Here is a 19,544-nt window from a genome sequence, read left to right as displayed (position 1 = left end):
AAAATATCCCACGCTGCCCTGGAGGTCTTACACGACCGGATATGCGGAATGATTGATCTTTTCACTGAAAGAGAGATGCATGACAAGGCTAAGGCATCTCGTGAATCCCATCTCTTCTGCTCTGGAGTATTGACTGTGGCTGCACCAACAACTTGTCCTGCCGCTGCACCCTGTGCACGACCTCTTCCACCTCCTTGCTGAGGAGGGGTAGCAGGTGCAATATCTGTTGGTCGGATTTCATCCCCATTGACATAATCCCATAAATTGCGAGAAATCAGAATATTACATGCCATGAAACTCCAGAGGGAGTAGTTGGTACCATCCAACTTGTCTTCCTGTGAAAGACCACCGAACTGGAACTCATTCTGATTTTGATGGGCCATATCAGAGAAAGAGATTGAAGCAGATATAAAGCTGAATTCCCTTATTGGGAATAAAATGCACAACTCCCAAAAACACAGCCAAGCACGGGCTGTATATGCAACTTAGATTTCTGTACTTGAGCTGTCAGAAATCTGTCCAAGCATCTAAAACTCTCCAAAATCTACCAAAAGTGTTCCAAACACTCCAAGAAAGGCAGTATGTACTGAATACTCCCAAAAAATGCTCTCTCAACACAAAAGCCCCAATTTGTGGCTAGAAATTGCAGCCAGAAAGGGGCAAAAATGCTAAAAGCCCCAAATCTGCAATTTTTAAACAAAAGCCCCAAATTTCAGACTAGATCTGCAATTTTGCTCCAGATGTAGCTCCAAACTTGCACAATGATTGCAATGTCTGCAATTTACAAAATGCCCCAAATGTACTCGCAGAATACTGAGCCAAACAATGGCTGTCTGCACAATTTGTCTGTCAAAAACACCTGCTGGTTCTTTTCGAAACAAAGCAGCTACCTGTTGTACTGAAGCGGATTCAGTACGGACAGTGAGAACAGTACGGAAATGCCGTACAGTTTGTACGGCACTGTACGGCTGGTACTGTACGACAGGTACTGTACGGCTGCGATGTACGGAACTTGACGGAACTGTACGGCGGCGATGTACGGCGATCGATGTACGGTGAGCAGGTACAGTACGGGATTCTTGCGCAGGTACGGCTAGCAGGTACAGTACAGGACTGTACGGTAAACCGTATAGCGGCGATGTGATGTACGGAACTGTACGGAAGCAGACGGCGACACGTACGGAGGCAGACGGCGAATACTGTACGGACAAGTTGGAGCAGGGGGAGTACGTTGAGGGAGCAGGGAGCCAGAGACTCTTGAACCTGCTCTGATACCAAATGATGGATAGAGAGAATGAGTGAGAGCAAGAGAGATTGAGAGAGTAGGAAGCTTGGAAGCTGAAGACGTAGTTGCAATAGAATAGAGTGAGTACAACTCAAAGTGAGAAAGATAAGGTTTTGTCCTAGTGACAAAACCTTAGTAGTCACTAACCATAGTTAGTGAACTAACTGCGGTTAGGGGGAAAAACCTCTTAAAGAGGGAAAAGTGCCCCTAACTAGCTTATTATATTACATTGGTCACTGCTGAATTATATCTATAATTCTAACAGTCTTTGCCCAATAAGTTTTGGTTGGATGCAATTGTGTGCGCCAACTATGTGCTCAGTTCCGCACCCACACGGGCATTGAAGACCATCACTCCTTATGAAGCATGGATAGGTTGGAAGCTTGTCATATCACACATGCGGGTTTTGGGGTGCTTGGCATTTGCACATGCTCTTAGTTGAGGCATATGTTGAAGATAAGGCAGTCAAATGCACATTTATTGGCTACAGCTCACAAAGCAAAGGCTAGATGTTGTGTCAGCCTAGCAAGGGGGAGTTTATTATCGGCAGGGATTTGCATTTGCTGAACATGCAGCTTTACCTTGGCTGGACTGTTAAAAACAGCCTATTATAGATGCCTTTGGTTTGTTTGATTTCTTGTCGACCCTTGACATATTAGATCAGCAATACAGGATTCAAATCCTCAAGCTTCTAGCAGTCCTCAGCCTCTTGAGATTGATGCCCATGTTCAGCCTGATTTGCAGCAGCTTGATGATCATGCTATTGTACAGGTTAGCTGCAGAGGAGACGGCTGTCATTAGATTTGACAGCAGAAAATAGTCCCCCCTTTGCTTTTGGATACTCTTAGGGATGTCAAAGAACATTTCACCATGTACAAAGATGTTTTTACTTGGAATTACACTGATCTTCAGGGAGTCCGTGAAATGTGTCTTCTGATACTTCAAAGACATGCAGCATTTGGGACTGTTGTATGATGATAAGTCTTCCCTGGTTATGCATGCATTTATGGAGAGTGACTGGATTGGTTGTTATGACACGTGGAGGTCTCAGAGTTGCATCTAGTTGTGGAGCTGTTCTCCATAGTTGGCTCGCTGAATGATGCAACCGTATATACATTCACTATTCTTCACATCCAGATTCCAACCATTGAAACTAATTGTATTGCAATGTCTCAGTTAATGTGTTTGGCATCGACCAATAGCAAATCCTCATGTTAAGTACACAGTTGCTGAGGATATAAAATACATGGGTGGGATTTGATCATGGGACCTAGCTTGTGTATGGCATTTTGGCATCATACTTTCCATAAATTTTAAGTGTGCGTTTGTCATAGGTCATGCAGGGCTTTCTAATTTATTTGCAATATTTGGATAACAATGCCTCTTTTTGTGTACTGTTATGAATGCAGGTTTTGAAGCATGAGTGGCCTGCAAAGTGGCCGAGATTCATTCCGGATCTTGTATCTGCTGCCAAAACCAACGAAACACTATGTGAAAATTGCATGGTCATTCTGAAGGTGTGATGTTGCATCTTTGGATGAGGCTTCTTTCCTTTATTAAGAGGTTGAAGAGAGGATGAATGTAGTTAATATCGTCAGAGGAACATAAATTTGTGAAGTGTGTGGAAGTTCTTACCAGTGAAGCAGTCTGGTTGTCTACTCAGGATGAAGAGAGGAGGTTTGTGGTCAATATCGTTAGAGGAACAGAAATTTGTGAAGTGTGAATGGAAGTTCGGGCCTATTCGTAACTTATTTCTAATGGCTTCTGACTTTAAGCTTTCTAACGTCAGCCAGCTGAGTATGTAGTTTATTCTTTGTAGCTTGGGGGGTCCTTAAATGCTATATGCAGTACATGATTAAGTAGATGATCACAGATGCATTGTCCTTCACACCTTCTGTAGGGTAGCTAAGTAAAGTGTGATTTAGTTATAAACTGTCACCACTTTCTGCAGGTAGCTATGTGATTAGCAGTTTGTCATCCAGTTCACAAACTATTGTCAGATTAGGGCTGCTAATATAGGAGAGACAATATACTTGTTGCCTATCTTGCCAGTGATTAATCTTTGTGCATTGTTAGTACATGTATCCTTAAGTCCTGTGATGATTTGTTTGTTCTTTGCGTTACCATTTTCTGACAATTGCTGACAGCTTGCCACATTACTACGGGTGAAAAGGTTGTTGCAAGTTTTAAAGCTGGAGAATGTCTAGAGTTCTATCTTGCTTGTGGATCTTCAGGCAGAGCCCTGTTACAATTATTTGTGTTCAGGAGGTTTAGTTTACCAAGGCTATAAGCAGTCGGTTTTTTGTAGTATTGGACCCAAAGGCTGCTAAAACATTTGCAAACATGAGTCTTCATTTTTAAGTTTGTTGTCGTCTACCTTAATGGTAGCTGCATCCTGTATTGTGGACATGGTGACTGAAGTTTGCTGTCTTTACCTTAATGATAGTTGCATCCATTGTTGTGGACATGGCGATATGCTTAACAATAAAGCTTTTGTAGATTATGCTGATAACTAAGGCTGTTGCCTTTTATCAATTGCGGTCACACTATTTGCTCAGTGAACGTTTCTAGGCTGTTCTGCATCCTGAGAATACTTTTGTTTTTCTTAGGTTTGCTCTTCTTAATTCGTGATGCATCCCTTGTTAAGCAATTAGAAGATCTATGGCTTAGAAGCCGTACATAGGAGATCGTTCTATCTTTGCTGGTGCTTGCTTCAATAATCCTTGAATCCTGTGTGATGCCTAGTATTTTTCAAGGTTTAACTCAGGATATTCTATCTTAATCTGTGGTGACACGTAGGATTTTCTAACTGTCCAGTCTAGTGGTCTGTGGTCTAGATTTGTGCACTTAGTTTTATTGCAGGAGGTATTCTTCAATCATCGCAAACTATTCTGGCTGTCCCCTTTTTATACGACATTCATTTGCTGGAGAGGAATGGTCTCTTTGTTGTGCAAATGTTGCCTATTAAGCATGTGTCTAAGACTTTCCAAGCCATGTATTTGCTTGAGAGCTATTTCTTGCAAGGGATAATGAAGATGATGGTTGGTAACGTGCTGTGTAGCTTTATGAGGTCAAAACTGCAGTTTGTGTCATCATTAGGCAAGACACTTTTGGAGCTCCATTGTGTATATCTCATAGTTCCTCCTCTTTGAATCCATGGCAGCTTCTCAGTGAGGAGGTTTTTGACTTTTCCCGTGGAGAATTGACACAGAGCAAAATCAAAGAGCTTAAAGAATCTTTGAACAGGTACGCCCTTCTTCTCCCCCCCTGTGTCCTGCTCTTTTTCCATATTGTGATTAAGTTACTTCTACTTGATCATAATTTTAAAGTTCTTGTTATCCATGACCTTTATAAGTTTGTGTGTCATGAGATTATTTTTGGCTATACATGCATGTAGTGGTGCCTGTGTGCGCCTGCATGTTTGCGTGCGGGTAGCAGAGAGTCTCCACTTTTTTTATTTTCTTAATTACTTTTTTTCCTTTGTGACTTTTCTCTTTTTCTCTTTTGGTCCTTCTAGGATCAAAAGGCTCTTACAGTGGCCTTACGGCACTGGCTAACCCTAACTGTAGTCGTGAGTTTAGGGGGTATATTGGCTTCGTGATTCACATTATGGTGAATTAGCCTTGTGAAAACCAACAGGGCAATCTCCTGGGACGTCATCTGGCTCCTGTGATGCAAGGGAGGAGTTACCTTGGGATGAGAAACGATTGTGAAGCAACCCCCCCCATCTGTTAGGGATATAGTAAGCAGAAATTGCCTCGGGATGGGCAGGGAGAGTGCAAACAAGTTCCCAGTGTTGGATTGCTTGACCTCACCGAACAACATTGGAAATGCTAGTGATGGTCATGTCTCTTTGATAGGTGATTTAGTTTGGTCTAGCTCGATAAATCAAAACTAAAAAGTAGGAAGAAACATATACAGAGAAAGGTCTAACTTTTTAGCTAGGTCAACATGAATAATCTTCATGATTTTGGGGAGGGTAACATTAAATAGTCTACATGAATAATCTTCATGATTTTGGGGAGGGTAACATTAAATAGTCTAAGTTTAAGGCTTTATTTGTCATGACGAGAAATCACTAATCCGTGATTAGTAGACATTAAAATATTATTTTATATTATACGCCAATGGTGTAACATGTATATGTATTTATGATGGACACTGACCGATTTGTTATGGCAGTGGATTATCTCAGTAGATAGGACTAGTCGAGTTGGAGCCACCGCTTCAGACATCATCGAATTTGGACATGTGATACTTATTCTATTAATAAAAATGTGTACACACGTGTCTAGGTCCTAGGGGCAATAGGAAGGGAAGGGTGCATTGAATGGTAGATGCATGGGTCATAGGATAAGGGTAGGTGTAAATGGTAAGATGGAACTTGAGTGATCTCAAGGGACATTAATGAAAGGGTATCACCCTTTCATTGTGAATCTCACGTAGCATTCTTCATTCACCTTGTATTCATCCGCCATCTCTCGCACACTTTGTATGTAAGGTCAAATAGAAACAAGCACTCTCACGAGGACGCTCTTCCCCATTGGAGGGCCGATCGGCATTCAAATTCTGCATGCATTGCACACATTTGCATTCTTGAGAAGGCTGGTTCTTCACATTATTAGTTATCACTCATTATACAAATAATAACATAAGAATTCTTAATAAACTAAGACGACTTAGAAACAAGCATCTTAAGACTTCCGCTCCTATTAGTCCTATTCATATCACAGTCTATAACATACATAGTAGTAACATACTTTATGTAGGACAAACCTGTCGAACGGCTTTTATTCTATTTCAAGAACATATTAGGGAAGCGAGAAAACTTCATAGGAAGAGAATATAAAACCCTTATATGCGGCAATGGAAAAATCTGGTTTTGTATTTGTTTGCTGCTTTCTACGAGCATATAGAGGGTGATTTAATAATGTGAAGGATTTTATTACGGTTGCTCGATCTCGTGAATTGTTTTGGATGAGAACTTTACACACTTTCTTCCCAAGAGGGAAGGAAAATCAACTCTTCGTAAGAATAAAAGAACCTATAAAAAGAAGCCTATGATATGGAGAACTCATAAAGCCCTTTAACAACATAGTCATATACCTACCCTTTAACCAAAAGTTATGTTGCGGGATTGTCCTAGCTCTCTCGCAATCTCACATGTTGATCATGATTTGCTTCCCTCGATTTCAGTTCTTCATCTTCCTCCTCTTTCAATTCCTTTAACTTCTTCATTTCCAAGAGTTTACAATCCAAGTATCCCTTTTCTTTGTGTTGCTTGGAAGTTTCACAAAATTCCAAAAAAGCCTAGATTTATTGTAGCTGCTTGTATGACTATTTTGATAGATGTCTCTAAATGGCTATATGTTTACCTTTGGTTATTGTTTTATTTTTATTATTTGTTTATTTTTGGTTAGCTCATTTTTCTTCTCTTTCTTTTTCTCTTTTATTTTCATTGTAGAATTTTGGACTTTAAAATCTGATTTTGTTCGATTGGATATATTCTAGTCTTACAAAGGTATATTGCGGATGTGGCATGTGCACATGCATGGGTATGCTTGGGGGTGTGTGTGTGTGTGTGGAAAAAATAGTGTGTGTATGTGCGTGCGTGTGCACTTTCGGAAGGGTTGTATAAGAATGTGCATGGGCTAGTGTGCACACTCTCATGTTGGCCTGTCTCTAGTTATGCAAGGTTGCATCCTTAACTTAGTGAAATCAACATTGTGAGTCCAAAGCATACTTACTCTCTATGCTTTTTAGGTCACAGCAAGCTTTTTCTTCTCTCTCCAAATTGTAGTTTAGGTGTTAAGAGTATCTAGTTCAAGCTAAGCATGGTTTAGAAAGAAATCAGATGCTCCAGTTATAAATACTTTGGTTTGTTGGTTTTGCAGTGAATTCCAGCTCATCCATGAGTTGTGCTTGTTTGTCCTGTCCTTTTCGCAACGTCCAGAGCTTATCCGAGCCACTTTAGGAACCCTGCATGCTTTTTTATCGTGGATACCATTGGGCTACATTTTTGAATCCCTTCTGGTACATTAGTGAAGCTTTCTTGAAAGTGCATTTTTATCTCTTCTGTTTTTTTAAATATTGAAACAATTTTTAAGTGCATTTACTGTCAGATGTCTCACTCTATTGACTAGTCTGTTTTGATCTCTTTTTGTGGGCTTTTTCTTATTGGATGGTGTGGTTTACTCTGTGTAACTGCAGCTTGAGACTTTGCTGAAACTCTTTCCGATGGTGGCATACAGAAATCTTGCAATTCAGTGCTTGACAGAGGTATGGTTTGTTGGCTGCTACTTGATTCAAGATCATAATTATGTTCATGAAAATTCTTAATTGCAATGAATTTTGAATAGGGCTAGCATAGCTATACCCCTAGACCTTAGTATCGGGGTGTTTGAGAAACTCAGACTTACTTCCTGCACAGTCAGGTTTGACTCGTGACAATCTGGGTAATTAGTGATTGGAATACTTATATCCTTTCCAAGCAATGCAAGAATAATCCATCTTATTTTACTCTCTGTACTTTTAGATGCAGTTTGGATGCTCTACCTCCAAGGGGCTACGAATGTGGTTGCCAGGAGCATGCACAGGCAAGCAGCAGGACAGGGCAGGCGCTTATGGCTACCATGCATTAGAACAGCCACAGATAGATGCGTGGGTGGCTGCCACACATCAGCACAGGAGTAGTGTAGGGAAGCAGCAGGACCCATGAGAGAGAGAGAGAGAGAGAGAGAGAGAGAGAGAGAGAAGAAAGAAAGTTTATTACAAGTTTTTGAAAGACTGAAGGGTCTATGAGACTGAAAAATTCCAGATACAATGAGCTGAATGGCTGGAGCCTCTAAACGTGCATCCACACCCAAGACAAATACACAATCATAGAAACTAGTACATAAAACAGCTGAGCCAATGGAGAGGATCGAAGTTGTGGTGTGGCATCACGAGGGGTCCTTTGGGAGCTGGGGCATCGCATGGTGAAGTCTCAATCTCCTCTCGTAAGTCTTGAGCGAAGTGTGAGGTCTCAAGGGGGAAGCAGCAGACTGCGATGAATAGGTCCTCTTGAAAAGGGTGTCGTTCCTAACCCCCTGATACCTGCATGTGTATCTTGGCTCTGAATGGAGATCACCCCGATAAGAGATGACCTGTATAGTATTGCCACTCCTCTCGATCCCCGGTCTCCTTCCTGTCTCTTGCATCTCATCTCAAAATGCTACCTCCCACGCGTATCCACCGACTACCGGCAAAGGGTGCATTGGACTCTGATGTCTCTCTGTATAGAAAGCTATGTCTCGGATGTAAGACTCCGAGAAGTTCCTTGGATTTGACCATAAGGTATCATTACAGTTTCAAACATTCCATGTCAGGGTCTCGGTGCTCTGAATCTCATAGAACTCACCCCCCTATGTAGGGAGCCGTCAGATGCCCTCGGGAACCTGTCAAGAGAAGGGTGGCAGAAAAGAGGCTGACTATGGTGAGGCATAGAGAGTTGGGCTAAGAGGGCACGTCGGGGTTGCCCCCGATCCTAACAATGATGATAATGATACTGCAAACTACGGGGCTGGTGCTGTCACATTAGAAGATAGTGGTGCTGTCACCTCCAAGGGCCGTGTAGTGGACTGCGGTGATGATGAGGCTGATTTCGATGTTGAAGCTGCTTGGGCAGTTTCTCTTTCTCCTTCTCCCCTTTATTACCTTTTTGGCTGCTGCACCAGTCCTGCCTCCTTTCAGGCCCTCTCCAGCCCCATACAGCCTTGTACCCTGCTCTGTATACCTCGTTCTCCTATTTCTTTTTCTCCCTTTTACTGTGCAAAAATATTCTTTGCTGAAATTTATGGAGGGGGGAAGGGTTCACTACCCTTCATACCTTCCATTGTCTGAAGGGGAGCAAACATTGAAGGGAGCTCGCGCCCACCATAAGCCAGAAGAGGTTGCTGAGTTCTGATGGTATGGAATTTCTGGGGAACCCTGGTACCAGCATTAACAAATGGCTAAAACTTTAACTATCCTAGTCCTGGATACCTGGAACTGATGGCACAGACAATCCCGACCTGTTCTTGAAGCTGGAGCAGGATGCACGGGTCTAGAAGTGATTTGGGGGGGCAGTTCTTGAGGTTCTTGAAATTCGAACAGGTGTTCTAGAGTTTGCTGGTGTCAAATATAGGTCCCTATCAGTGTCTCCTTACGTTGTAGCCTGCCTGGAGCAGCGTGGTAGCAAGTATTACTCCCCCGTGAGGGCCTGGAGGAGCAATGCAACAACCTTACCAGGTTTGGAGAGAGAGAGAGAGAGAGAGAGAGAGAGAGAGAGAGAGAGAGAGAACAACAGGGGCGATAAAGCACAAATAACCAGCCAATACGCTCACTGTACTTATTCAACAAATAAACAACCAATTGATTCGGAGCTAGAATACTCCTACTAAAAAAGAAAGACACAGATTGGCCCTAAGCCTTGGCGCCCTTTCAGTATTTCTTTATTAATCGGAGGTCCTTGGTATCGAGATTACATATGGGCAACCCATTAGGCAACACTGCCCCATGCATAGTCTTTGTTGTTCACTGCGTCCATTTCCATCCAATAGTTGGCACACAGCCCGAAACTGTTACTAGCAGCCACACCTGGCTACGCAGTCCACCATAATTGCTACCAGTGCCCACAAGGCCATTTATCTGCTCAGAACAGAGAGAGAAAGCATATATACACAGCCGCATCGAGAATAAAACTGCCAATTGTGAGCCTTTCTGCAGAACAAAGGCCCTCCATTCAGTTTATGGTGTATAGAAACTTTCTCATCTCTCAATTCCTTCCTGCATTTAGTTTGGAATATATATAAGTCCTTCAAACCCCCTAGAATCCTCTTTTCCAAGCATGCGTTCCACTTGTAGTTGTCGGTGAAATCCAGTCCTAGATATTTATATGTGTTGACTGCTAGCCTCGGTAATCTCCACTGGGGTAAGGCCCAGAGAGAGAGAGAGAGAGAGAGAGAGAGAGAGAGAGAGAGAGAGTCTATTAATGTCCACTCGAGACCAAAAGGTCTATGGGACAGCAAGAAACCCTCTAGTACATTTGCTTTAGGGAGGGCACATGGCAGCTCCCAAGGAGTGCAAAAAGCAACCCACATTATTTTAGAGTACCTACATAATAGTCTGAAAGAGTAAACATCAATACATCAGTTTAAGACTGAGAGTCTTTTGGTTTTGATTTAAACTCTTTGATTAGGGCTACGTCTTCACGGTAAACTGCCCATTTTCCATCCTTTGTGGCAGCCTTGACTTTAGCTAATTCAGCTGCCTTATTCTTGAGTTGAGCCTGTGTAAGCTCCTCTGCTATCCATACTTTGGTACCCTTCAGCTTGTAAGATAATCAGAGCATGATCCACATATTTTTTGACTTTAGTGTAAGGATGGCATGACCTTTATAGTGCATAATAGAAGTTGGCCTGGAGTCGTCATCATCCTGCTCATCATCATCCACCCATTCAATGTTGGGCAAGCTTGCTTTGATCTTTGTCAATGTTTCACTATATGTGTCCTTCTCTTTGTACCAATCTTCTGGGAGTCTCCCTATTCTAATCTTCCGCACATTATCACTTCTAGCTTCGTGTTCTTGCATCTCTGCTTGAATATCAGACTTACTTGCATTGGTGTCCACTTCCACAATCACTTCCTTCTTAGCAGTTTGTACTTCAATGCGTGAAGAAGATCTTTGACTGTAGAGACTAGTTGCGTGAACAAAGGCCCTCCATTCAGTTTATGGTGTATAGAAACTTTCTCATCTCTCAATTCCTTCCTGCATTTAGTTTGGAATATATATAAGTCCTTCAAACCCCCTAGAATCCTCTTTTCCAAGCATGCGTTCCACTTGTAGTTGTCGGTGAAATCCAGTCCTAGATATTTATATGTGTTGACTGCTAGCCTCGGTAATCTCCACTGGGGTAAGGCCCAGAGAGAGAGAGAGAGAGAGAGAGAGAGAGAGAGAGAGAGAGAGAGAGAGAGTCTATTAATGTCCACTCGAGACCAAAAGGTCTATGGGACAGCAAGAAACCCTCTAGTACATTTGCTTTAGGGAGGGCACATGGCAGCTCCCAAGGAGTGCAAAAAGCAACCCACATTATTTTAGAGTACCTACATAATAGTCTGAAAGAGTAAACATCAATACATCAGTTTAAGACTGAGAGTCTTTTGGTTTTGATTTAAACTCTTTGATTAGGGCTACGTCTTCACGGTAAACTGCCCATTTTCCATCCTTTGTGGCAGCCTTGACTTTAGCTAATTCAGCTGCCTTATTCTTGAGTTGAGCCTGTGTAAGCTCCTCTGCTATCCATACTTTGGTACCCTTCAGCTTGTAAGATAATCAGAGCATGATCCACATATTTTTTGACTTTAGTGTAAGGATGGCATGACCTTTATAGTGCATAATAGAAGTTGGCCTGGAGTCGTCATCATCCTGCTCATCATCATCCACCCATTCAATGTTGGGCAAGCTTGCTTTGATCTTTGTCAATGTTTCACTATATGTGTCCTTCTCTTTGTACCAATCTTCTGGGAGTCTCCCTATTCTAATCTTCCGCACATTATCACTTCTAGCTTCGTGTTCTTGCATCTCTGCTTGAATATCAGACTTACTTGCATTGGTGTCCACTTCCACAATCACTTCCTTCTTAGCAGTTTGTACTTCAATGCGTGAAGAAGATCTTTGACTGTAGAGACTAGTTGCGGGGTAGGGGGGGAATCCTTGCAAGATTTTATAGCGTCATCCAGTCCTTCCAGAATGTGAAGTCGAGCCTTTACTTTTGCCAATTCCAATCGTAGCTCTCTCATTGCCTGCTGCAGATAAAAAATCTGATCCTATTGCCCAAGGATGGGTCGTTTTGAGCCTTCTTGTTGGTAATTCCGTGCATAAGGAGAGGGTGTCATGGCTGCAACTGTGGAGTACCAAGTCCTGATGGAGGTTGAAGGAGTTGAGGGGGACTTGGAGGAGAGGGTAAGCCAGTCCATAATTGGCTGTGTGTTGAACCCTCTAGCTGAACGTAACCCCGGGGTTGGGTTGGGGGTTTAGGCCAACTTGGGGTTAGGGTTAGTATGTTTGCTGCTGACGGGCTGCTAATGGGCGACGGGGCTGTACGGACGGAGGGGTACGGACGGGACTGTATGGGGGGGGGGGAGTGAGAGAGAGAGAGAGAGAGAGAGAGAGAGAGAGAGGCGGAGAGGCGGAGGCTGAGCGGGTGAGGGGGGGCTGAGGCGAAGAGGCTGAGCGGAGGGGAGGCGGAGTGGGTGAGGGGGTGGCTGAGCGAAGGGGCTGAGGTGGAGAGAGAGAGAGAGAGAGAGAGAGAGAGAGAGATTGGGTTGTTAACAGTAGGTGCACTAGCTCACTTGATTTTTTGATTGTGCAGGTTGCTGCTCTTAGTTTTGGTGAGATGTATGACCCACAGTTTGTAAAGCTTTACACCATATTTATGGCTCAATTGCAGGTAATTAAACTCCCGTAATGTGATTTGCCACTTTCTAGCTGCCTTTCAAAACATGTGGTTGATAGACAGACATGTACAAACGATTAAGAATTCTCAGTTGGAGTTATAATGTAATGTATATGATGTTTATATAGCTGTTTTACCTCTGTATTTTCAGCTTATTCTACCACCAGGAACAAATATTCCAGAGGCTTATGCAAGTGGATCCGATGAAGATCAGGCAAGAATCAGGCCATAGCTTTCCTCTCTGTTATATTCTTGTAATTTGTGTCAGGGTTTTTGACGACATACCAAATGATCTTAGATGAAAAGAGCCAACTGCAGGTGGGTTATCATATTTTTTTATGTTTTACTCTAGTGTGGCCCACAGTCTGAGCATTGTTTGTCAAATGTTGCAGGCCTTTTTACAAAATCTGGCACTTTTCTTCACATCTTTTTTCAAGGTAAATCACGTTTTCGATATACCTGTCAACCTGTCAACTATATTTGTTGTTCATTCACTTATCCAACTTACAGTTGATTCGGGTGGGTTGTGATCGGGTGGGTTGTGATATGCCAAGAGTTTCGAATTTCTTTGATACACGTATTATGTGCTCTGCTTTTACCTTCTTGCTGATGTCAAAGCAAAGTGATTTTCATAACTTTTGGTCCTTGGAAGAGACATCTTGCAGGAAATGGCTTAGTCTTTCTCATTGAATTTGTTTTCCCCCCCCAAACTGTAGCATTATTGCACAGAGAGAAGATTACAAGACTCTGTTATCTGATCCAGGCACACATAGCTGTACTGGAAGGAACACAGGACAACCAAACAGGTCTTCTACTTGGATTGGAATACCTGATTGGCATCTCGTATGTTGATGATACAGAGGTGTTTAAGGTAAAAGCGCTCTTACGCTAATCTGCTAAAAGCAGAGCGCGTGATTTCTTTGAAATATAAAGCCAGTTTGAGGTTGAAATGGCTCTGTTTGCTGGAATGGTATTACTTCTTTTTCTGGGTGTGCTGCTACTTGTACAACTTTCGAATAAGTTGGCTAGCTGGGTTCTCGAGTGTGGTAATTGCTGGCTTACCATACTTTATTTGAGTGTTGAAGGTCTGTCTGGATTATTGGAATTCCCTCGTTTGCGATCTCTATCAGTCGGAATGCAATGCAGAGAACCCTACAACTGCGGCTGCCATAGGTCTTCAGGTCTACTCTCTCTCTCTCTCTCTCTCTCTCTCTTCTTTTTGTTTTGTCATAATTAGTATGTGTACGTATGTGTTGAGGAGCAATGCGAGGGGCAGCAGTGGATTCCTGTCGACCAGGCTGTTGTTTATACTAATATAAGCTATTTTTCAACTTACTCGGATTTAAAACTGTTTCATATATAATTGCCTGAGATTCTTGACTGATGACTTATTGCAGGTACCCATGGTTGCTGGGTTAGTAGATGGGCTTGGATCACAGTTATCACATCGGAAGCAGCTTTACGTTATCCCAATGTCAAAGTTGAGGCTACTTATGGTCAGTCGTATGGCTAAACCTGAAGAGGTTTTGATTGTAGAGGATGAAAATGGGAATATTGTCCGGGAGACAATGAAGGATAATGATGTCCTTGTCCAGTACAAAGTGAGCTTTCATTTTCTTCTCCCTGGCTTATGAATTGGAGATATACATAAATGCATCAGATGTCACAATGATTAATAATATGTCAATTGTGGTGTGACTGAGCCTTTCATGTGATGCTTTTGAAAGAGGGAATCGGAAACTTATATAAGCTGATCATGGATTTGGAATAGCTTAATGCTTTATGAAGGTAGGATGGAGTACTGGTAGCTTTAATCTTGTTTCACGATCTTAATGTGTTTCAGATGGTGTGGTCTGGTTCAAGTTTTCTTTGTGTGGTATCCTGTTCTACTGGTCCTTTACTAGAACTTTCTCATGTGAATTTACAGATTATGAGGGAGACTCTTATTTACTTGTCTCACCTGGATCATGAAGATACTGAACAACAGGTGGTTATCACGTTCATGTTTAGGGCTACATGATTGGGAGTGGGACTTTCTGGTTTTGTGTATAACTGGTATAATTTGTGTTTTGCAAGATGCTCAAAAAATTGAGCAAGCAATTAAATGGGGAAGAATGGTCGTGGAACAATTTGAATACGCTTTGTTGGGCAATTGGTTCAATTTCTGGGTCGATGGTTGAGGATCAGGTAGTGTATTGATTTCACTCATGCATTTTCCTTGGTCGTCAGCTGAATTGATGCTTTGGTTTAATAAGCGAATAGCTTTTAGGAGGAAGTCTTTGTTGAAGTGTTATAGACATCTTAATTAATTCTTGTCTCATGCGGGTTTTCCAACTTTTGGTGTTGTGAAAATCAGGAAAATCGCTTTTTAGTCACGGTGATTCGTGACCTTTTGAATTTATGCGAAATCACCAAGGGCAAGGACAACAAGGCTATCATTGCAAGCAATATAATGTAAGCATGGAACATGGTCTGACACAGTTTGATCTGCGTGAGAAGGCTGACCTCCTCTAATGGGATATAATGTTGTCATGCTTGACTTTCTTTAAGATCCCCTTCCCTTTATTTCCTAACTTTGAAGTACACATAATCATAGATATTAGTACATAAAACATCTAAGACCATGAAGAGGATGGAAGTTGTGGCGTGGCATCATTAGATGGTCCACTGGGAGATGGACGGTTCACCGGTGATGTATGAGGCTGCGGTGGCATATAAAGCGTTGGCGACGGTGGTCTCCAGCGGTGTCCTGCCATTGTTACACCAGTTGGCCAAGTCTTTGGTTTGGTGAATGTGGAGGGGAGATCCGTTGTCGCCAAGCATCTCTGAACCAGGTAAGACAAATTGAAGAGGGGAGTGAATACACCCTTGAAGAGACATTGGTAGTGACAACGGACCTTGTAGTACACATGGCATCTCTAAGTGAATTGCTTCTTTGATTTGATTTGATGCGACTCTCTTTAGGTATGCCCTTGACTCGTCCACTCTCAATGTGTAGCCGGTGCGATGAGACAAGGAATTGCCCAATTGATATCGTTTGGGAATGGGAAAGGTGCATCCGTGTATAGCCTGGTGGGTTGATGAAGCCTTGCTCTTAAATGCATAAGCAATGGTCCTTGTAGAAGCTGAGCCTCATAGGAAGCTCGCTGGCGCCAACCCCAAGTCCTAAATGTGTGTAGTTGTAAGGGATCCTCCTGGATAAGCTAGTTGACCTCGTAGTAGGGTGAGTGGAATAGAAGGGGCTCAATGCTATATTGAAAGGGGTAAGTCTGTCCATATGGAGCCCTAGACTTTCAAGTCGCTTGCGTGTGCAATCATACCTCCTAGTAATGCTGTTTTGCAAGGTCCAAAATAGGACGGCGTTTTGGAGCCGTTTTTGAAACATGGAATGGCGTTTCGGATAGGCTCTTGTTCTTCCAATAAATTTTCATGCACGGCACCCAATGGACCATGTTCCTGCGTCGACGAATTGTGATTTTTTGCACCTGCTCTCTCTCCTTTACTTCCCGCTCGCTCTCCTTTGGTTCTTTCTCCTTTGCTTGTCCTTTTCCTTCACCCGCACCACTTCAGGCTTGTCTCTCTGTCCTTTCCCTTCACCTACATCAATTTTGAATCTCCACCTTCCTTCCAAGTTCTTGTTCTTCCTAAATCCTTTATCAAAGATCTTCCCCTTCCTCTTCCTCGCCACGATTTCCCTCTTTGTAGTTGATGAAAGATATATCTTTCAAGCTTTGGTAATGTTTTCATTTATGTATAGCATATAATGTATATATACATTATCAACCTTAAAAACTAAGACTCCGTTTCCACCTTTTCTTCCGGTGGCCAAAACTTCGAAACACCGTTCCCGCCCTACTTCGTATCACCGTTTCGTAAACTTCTGGGAACTAAGGTATCAATGCCTTTGATTTCCTTCAGTTGCCAAAGTCATTGATTAAGATAGGGCTAGCCATGGTGAGTAACGTTGGCGTGAGGTAGAAGAGATAATAATCTTTGACATAGTAGAGGTACATGATAACTTGGAAATGTTGCGTCAAGCTATAGTGGAGATGCTGTTGTTGGAGGTCAGCATCTCCTAATGTACAATGGTCAGGTTAAGTCATGAATGAGGGCCTTGTTGTGGGTGTGCCTGCCTCCGTGAGGTTATTATAGTGAAGAGTAGGGAAAATCTGCGTATGTGGAGGTGGCTCGGGGCCCGATGGGCATGTAGGCAGGTTGCTATGGTGGCACACTGTTTTGAGGGTTCCCAGGAGGTTATGGGCTGGATATGCTTTTGTTTAGGGCTGCGTTGTGGCCGCCCTTTTTGAGGTGCCTAGGTCAGACCAGTGTGTGGGGCCCGTGCGGTCACCCTTGTAGCTATAGACCCGCCCCTTTGAGGCCTTTTATAGGCAGAGGTGGACCGACTTGCTGGTCAACTCATTAGCCTAGCCTAGTCTGCCTACTAGCCTAGCTTGGTCGGCCTATAGGTAGGGGCTGACCGGTCAGCCCCCTATATGGCTGCATGGCAGCTTGTAATAGCGCAGGAGGGGGTCGCCCATTGGTGCCCTCAGTCGGCCTGTCTGAGGTAGGTGGTGGTCGGCCCTATCAAGCAGGTGGGTCGGGGGGGGGATATATATAGGCCCCCTCCCCTCATTTGTTGAGCATCTCATTTTGTAGTGGTTTTCCCTAGCAGTTTAGGGGTTTTGCCTAAGATCCCTTGCAGTCTCTCTTGTCTGTTTCTCTCTTCTGAGTTTGTGCTTCTCTCTCTCTCTCTCTCTCGCTCTCTCTCTCTCTCTCTCTCTCTCCCCCCCCCCCCCCCCCCCCTTTTTGTTCAGTTCCGTTGCTCTTCTCACAGATGTTTCAAACTCAGCCAAAACTACGTGGAACTGAAAGCTTTCTATGTATCATCCGTGATAGTAACATAACTTGGAGCCTCTCGAGTCCAATCAGGTTTTTGCTTTGATCAACCTCTGCCCTGTGCTTAGTCTTTTGTGTTTGGCTACACAATGCTGTGTTGTCTTTTCTCGTTGATCCTAGCTCCTCCCACAATCCACTGTGTCCTAGGGTTGCCTCGAATGTGTAGACGTGTTGTGACATGCCGTTGTGTCAAACTAGCTGTCACTTCAAAGAGCTTTTTGTCCCACTCAACTTCTTTAGCTGCAACTCCATCTTTGAATAAGGAGGAGTGACACGACCCCAGCACTCCTGAAACCTTTGATAACACAAGAACTCACCAAGGTGAGGAATCTGAGCAGGCTGCTCACAACCCAACCATGACATCTACGGGATGCGATCCCGAATCGGAAGATGTCCCCTTCGAGCCACGAGCTGAGCTACTGGCATGAACTCCCAACCACATCCTAACCAGCCTGGTGTTCCATACCACCAGGTGGCGCTGTGAAGCTTGGGAGCTGCAGCTGGGCCTTGGGCTACGCTATGATGCAGGCGCGCGTCTGCGACTCAATCCAAGATCAGACCTAGCACCTGGGAACGAGACTTGCTCCCATCGGCTCCCTTACCTCTGGGCCCCTTATATAGCCTCGGGTCCCAACTGCTAAAAATAGCGAAGACCTCTAACTGGTTTGTACCCTTGCCACTCAACCCGAGAATTAAGCTTGCCTAGCTCTAAGCCTCCCCATGCTACCTGAGCTAGTCTTGTGTACCCAGTACACGTCAGATACCAATCCGTGCACATGACATACTTCCTGAGCCTTCTACCAATGCTTGCTCAAACTAGCATGCTAGGTTGTCTATGTAACTACTTGAAAAGGTGCATCTCGTCCTATGGTCTAATTAAAATTTAAACACTTATCTATAGTTCCACCATATCACACAAACTTTGCCCTCCTTTGCCCAAAGTGGGTTTCTTAATATCAAAGGCTCTTAATGCAAATATGACTAGTTAGATGACAACAATCACATCTTTCACTCCTTCCAAAACATTCATGTGCTTGTAATAAGTGCCTTCACATCTCTTTCTTTCTTTCTTTCTCTTGTTCTTTAATAAAGGTGGCCTAGAAATCTTGAGATTGTACACCCAATCTCTATTATAGCATCCTAATTTTGGAGAATAGAACTCATTCCTGAGTTTGCTAAAAAACCCGTGAACGTCCTTTGGAGGTTTTGTAATGTCTCCCATGTTGCATCCTCCTCAACACGATCCTTCCACTTGATCTTGTATTTCGTGATAGTTCTATTACGAATCTGATTATCACGAAAGTCAAGAAGACTCTTCGGTTCGTGTGGAATAAAAGTCAAATCTGTAAGTTCTATTATTTCTTGAGGAGAAACAATTCGATCATCTGCACCTAGTAACTCTTTCTGTCTACTGACATGAAATACTGGATGTACTTTAACATCAGAAGGCAATTCTATTCTATATGCAACTGGTCTAATTCTTTTAATAACTTTGAACGGACCACAGTATCTGGGGGATAACTTCGGAACCAAACCAATACTTAGGCTCTTGGATTCCTTGGGAATTCGCAAATATACCATCGTTCCTTCGGAGAACTCTCTAGGTGAACGATGTCTATTAGCATAAAATCTATCCCGATCTTGGGCACTTCTAATAGACTCCTTGGCAAACTGCAACATTTCTTGCATGTCTTGCAAGGATGTCTTTGCAGCATCATTTTGGATTCCCTTTAACCCAATTATAATCGGTGACTTAGGTTGAAACCCGTACATAAGCATAAAAGGACTGTAACCTGCACTGTTATAAGCAAATTCTATCATAGGTAGATAATCTTCCCATGAAGCTTGTCTCTTAGAAACATATGCCCGAAGCATATCTTCAACCAATT

At 43.1% G+C, this 19,544-nt stretch overlaps 1 protein-coding gene across 2 annotated transcripts in view; it reads left to right on the top strand.

Annotated features, from left to right (window-relative positions):
- LOC147899024 (protein EXPORTIN 1A-like) overlaps positions 1-19,544 on the top strand; it is a 107,362-nt gene that overhangs the window by 55,470 nt on the left and 32,348 nt on the right. For both annotated transcript variants that reach the window (XM_087378563.1, XM_087378562.1), the window contains exons 5-17: positions 2,695-2,802; positions 4,449-4,531; positions 7,180-7,318; positions 7,496-7,564; positions 12,676-12,753; positions 12,911-12,973; positions 13,152-13,196; positions 13,523-13,630; positions 13,845-13,940; positions 14,157-14,360; positions 14,687-14,746; positions 14,836-14,946; positions 15,116-15,213. In XM_087378563.1, the coding sequence (XP_087234689.1) occupies positions 2,695-2,802; positions 4,449-4,531; positions 7,180-7,318; positions 7,496-7,564; positions 12,676-12,753; positions 12,911-12,973; positions 13,152-13,196; positions 13,523-13,630; positions 13,845-13,940; positions 14,157-14,360; positions 14,687-14,746; positions 14,836-14,946; positions 15,116-15,213 (1,262 nt within the window). The remainder of the gene's footprint in view (positions 1-2,694; positions 2,803-4,448; positions 4,532-7,179; positions 7,319-7,495; positions 7,565-12,675; positions 12,754-12,910; positions 12,974-13,151; positions 13,197-13,522; positions 13,631-13,844; positions 13,941-14,156; positions 14,361-14,686; positions 14,747-14,835; positions 14,947-15,115; positions 15,214-19,544) is intronic.

This window comes from Dipteris shenzhenensis, chromosome 8 (genome assembly GCF_047967505.1).
Source record: "Dipteris shenzhenensis isolate YYH24624 ecotype China chromosome 8, Dip_SZ_1.0, whole genome shotgun sequence".
Taxonomy (NCBI): Eukaryota; Viridiplantae; Streptophyta; class Polypodiopsida; order Gleicheniales; family Dipteridaceae; genus Dipteris; species Dipteris shenzhenensis.
Note: the sequence above shows the minus strand (reverse complement) of the source record. Positions and strands in the feature narration are given on the sequence as shown.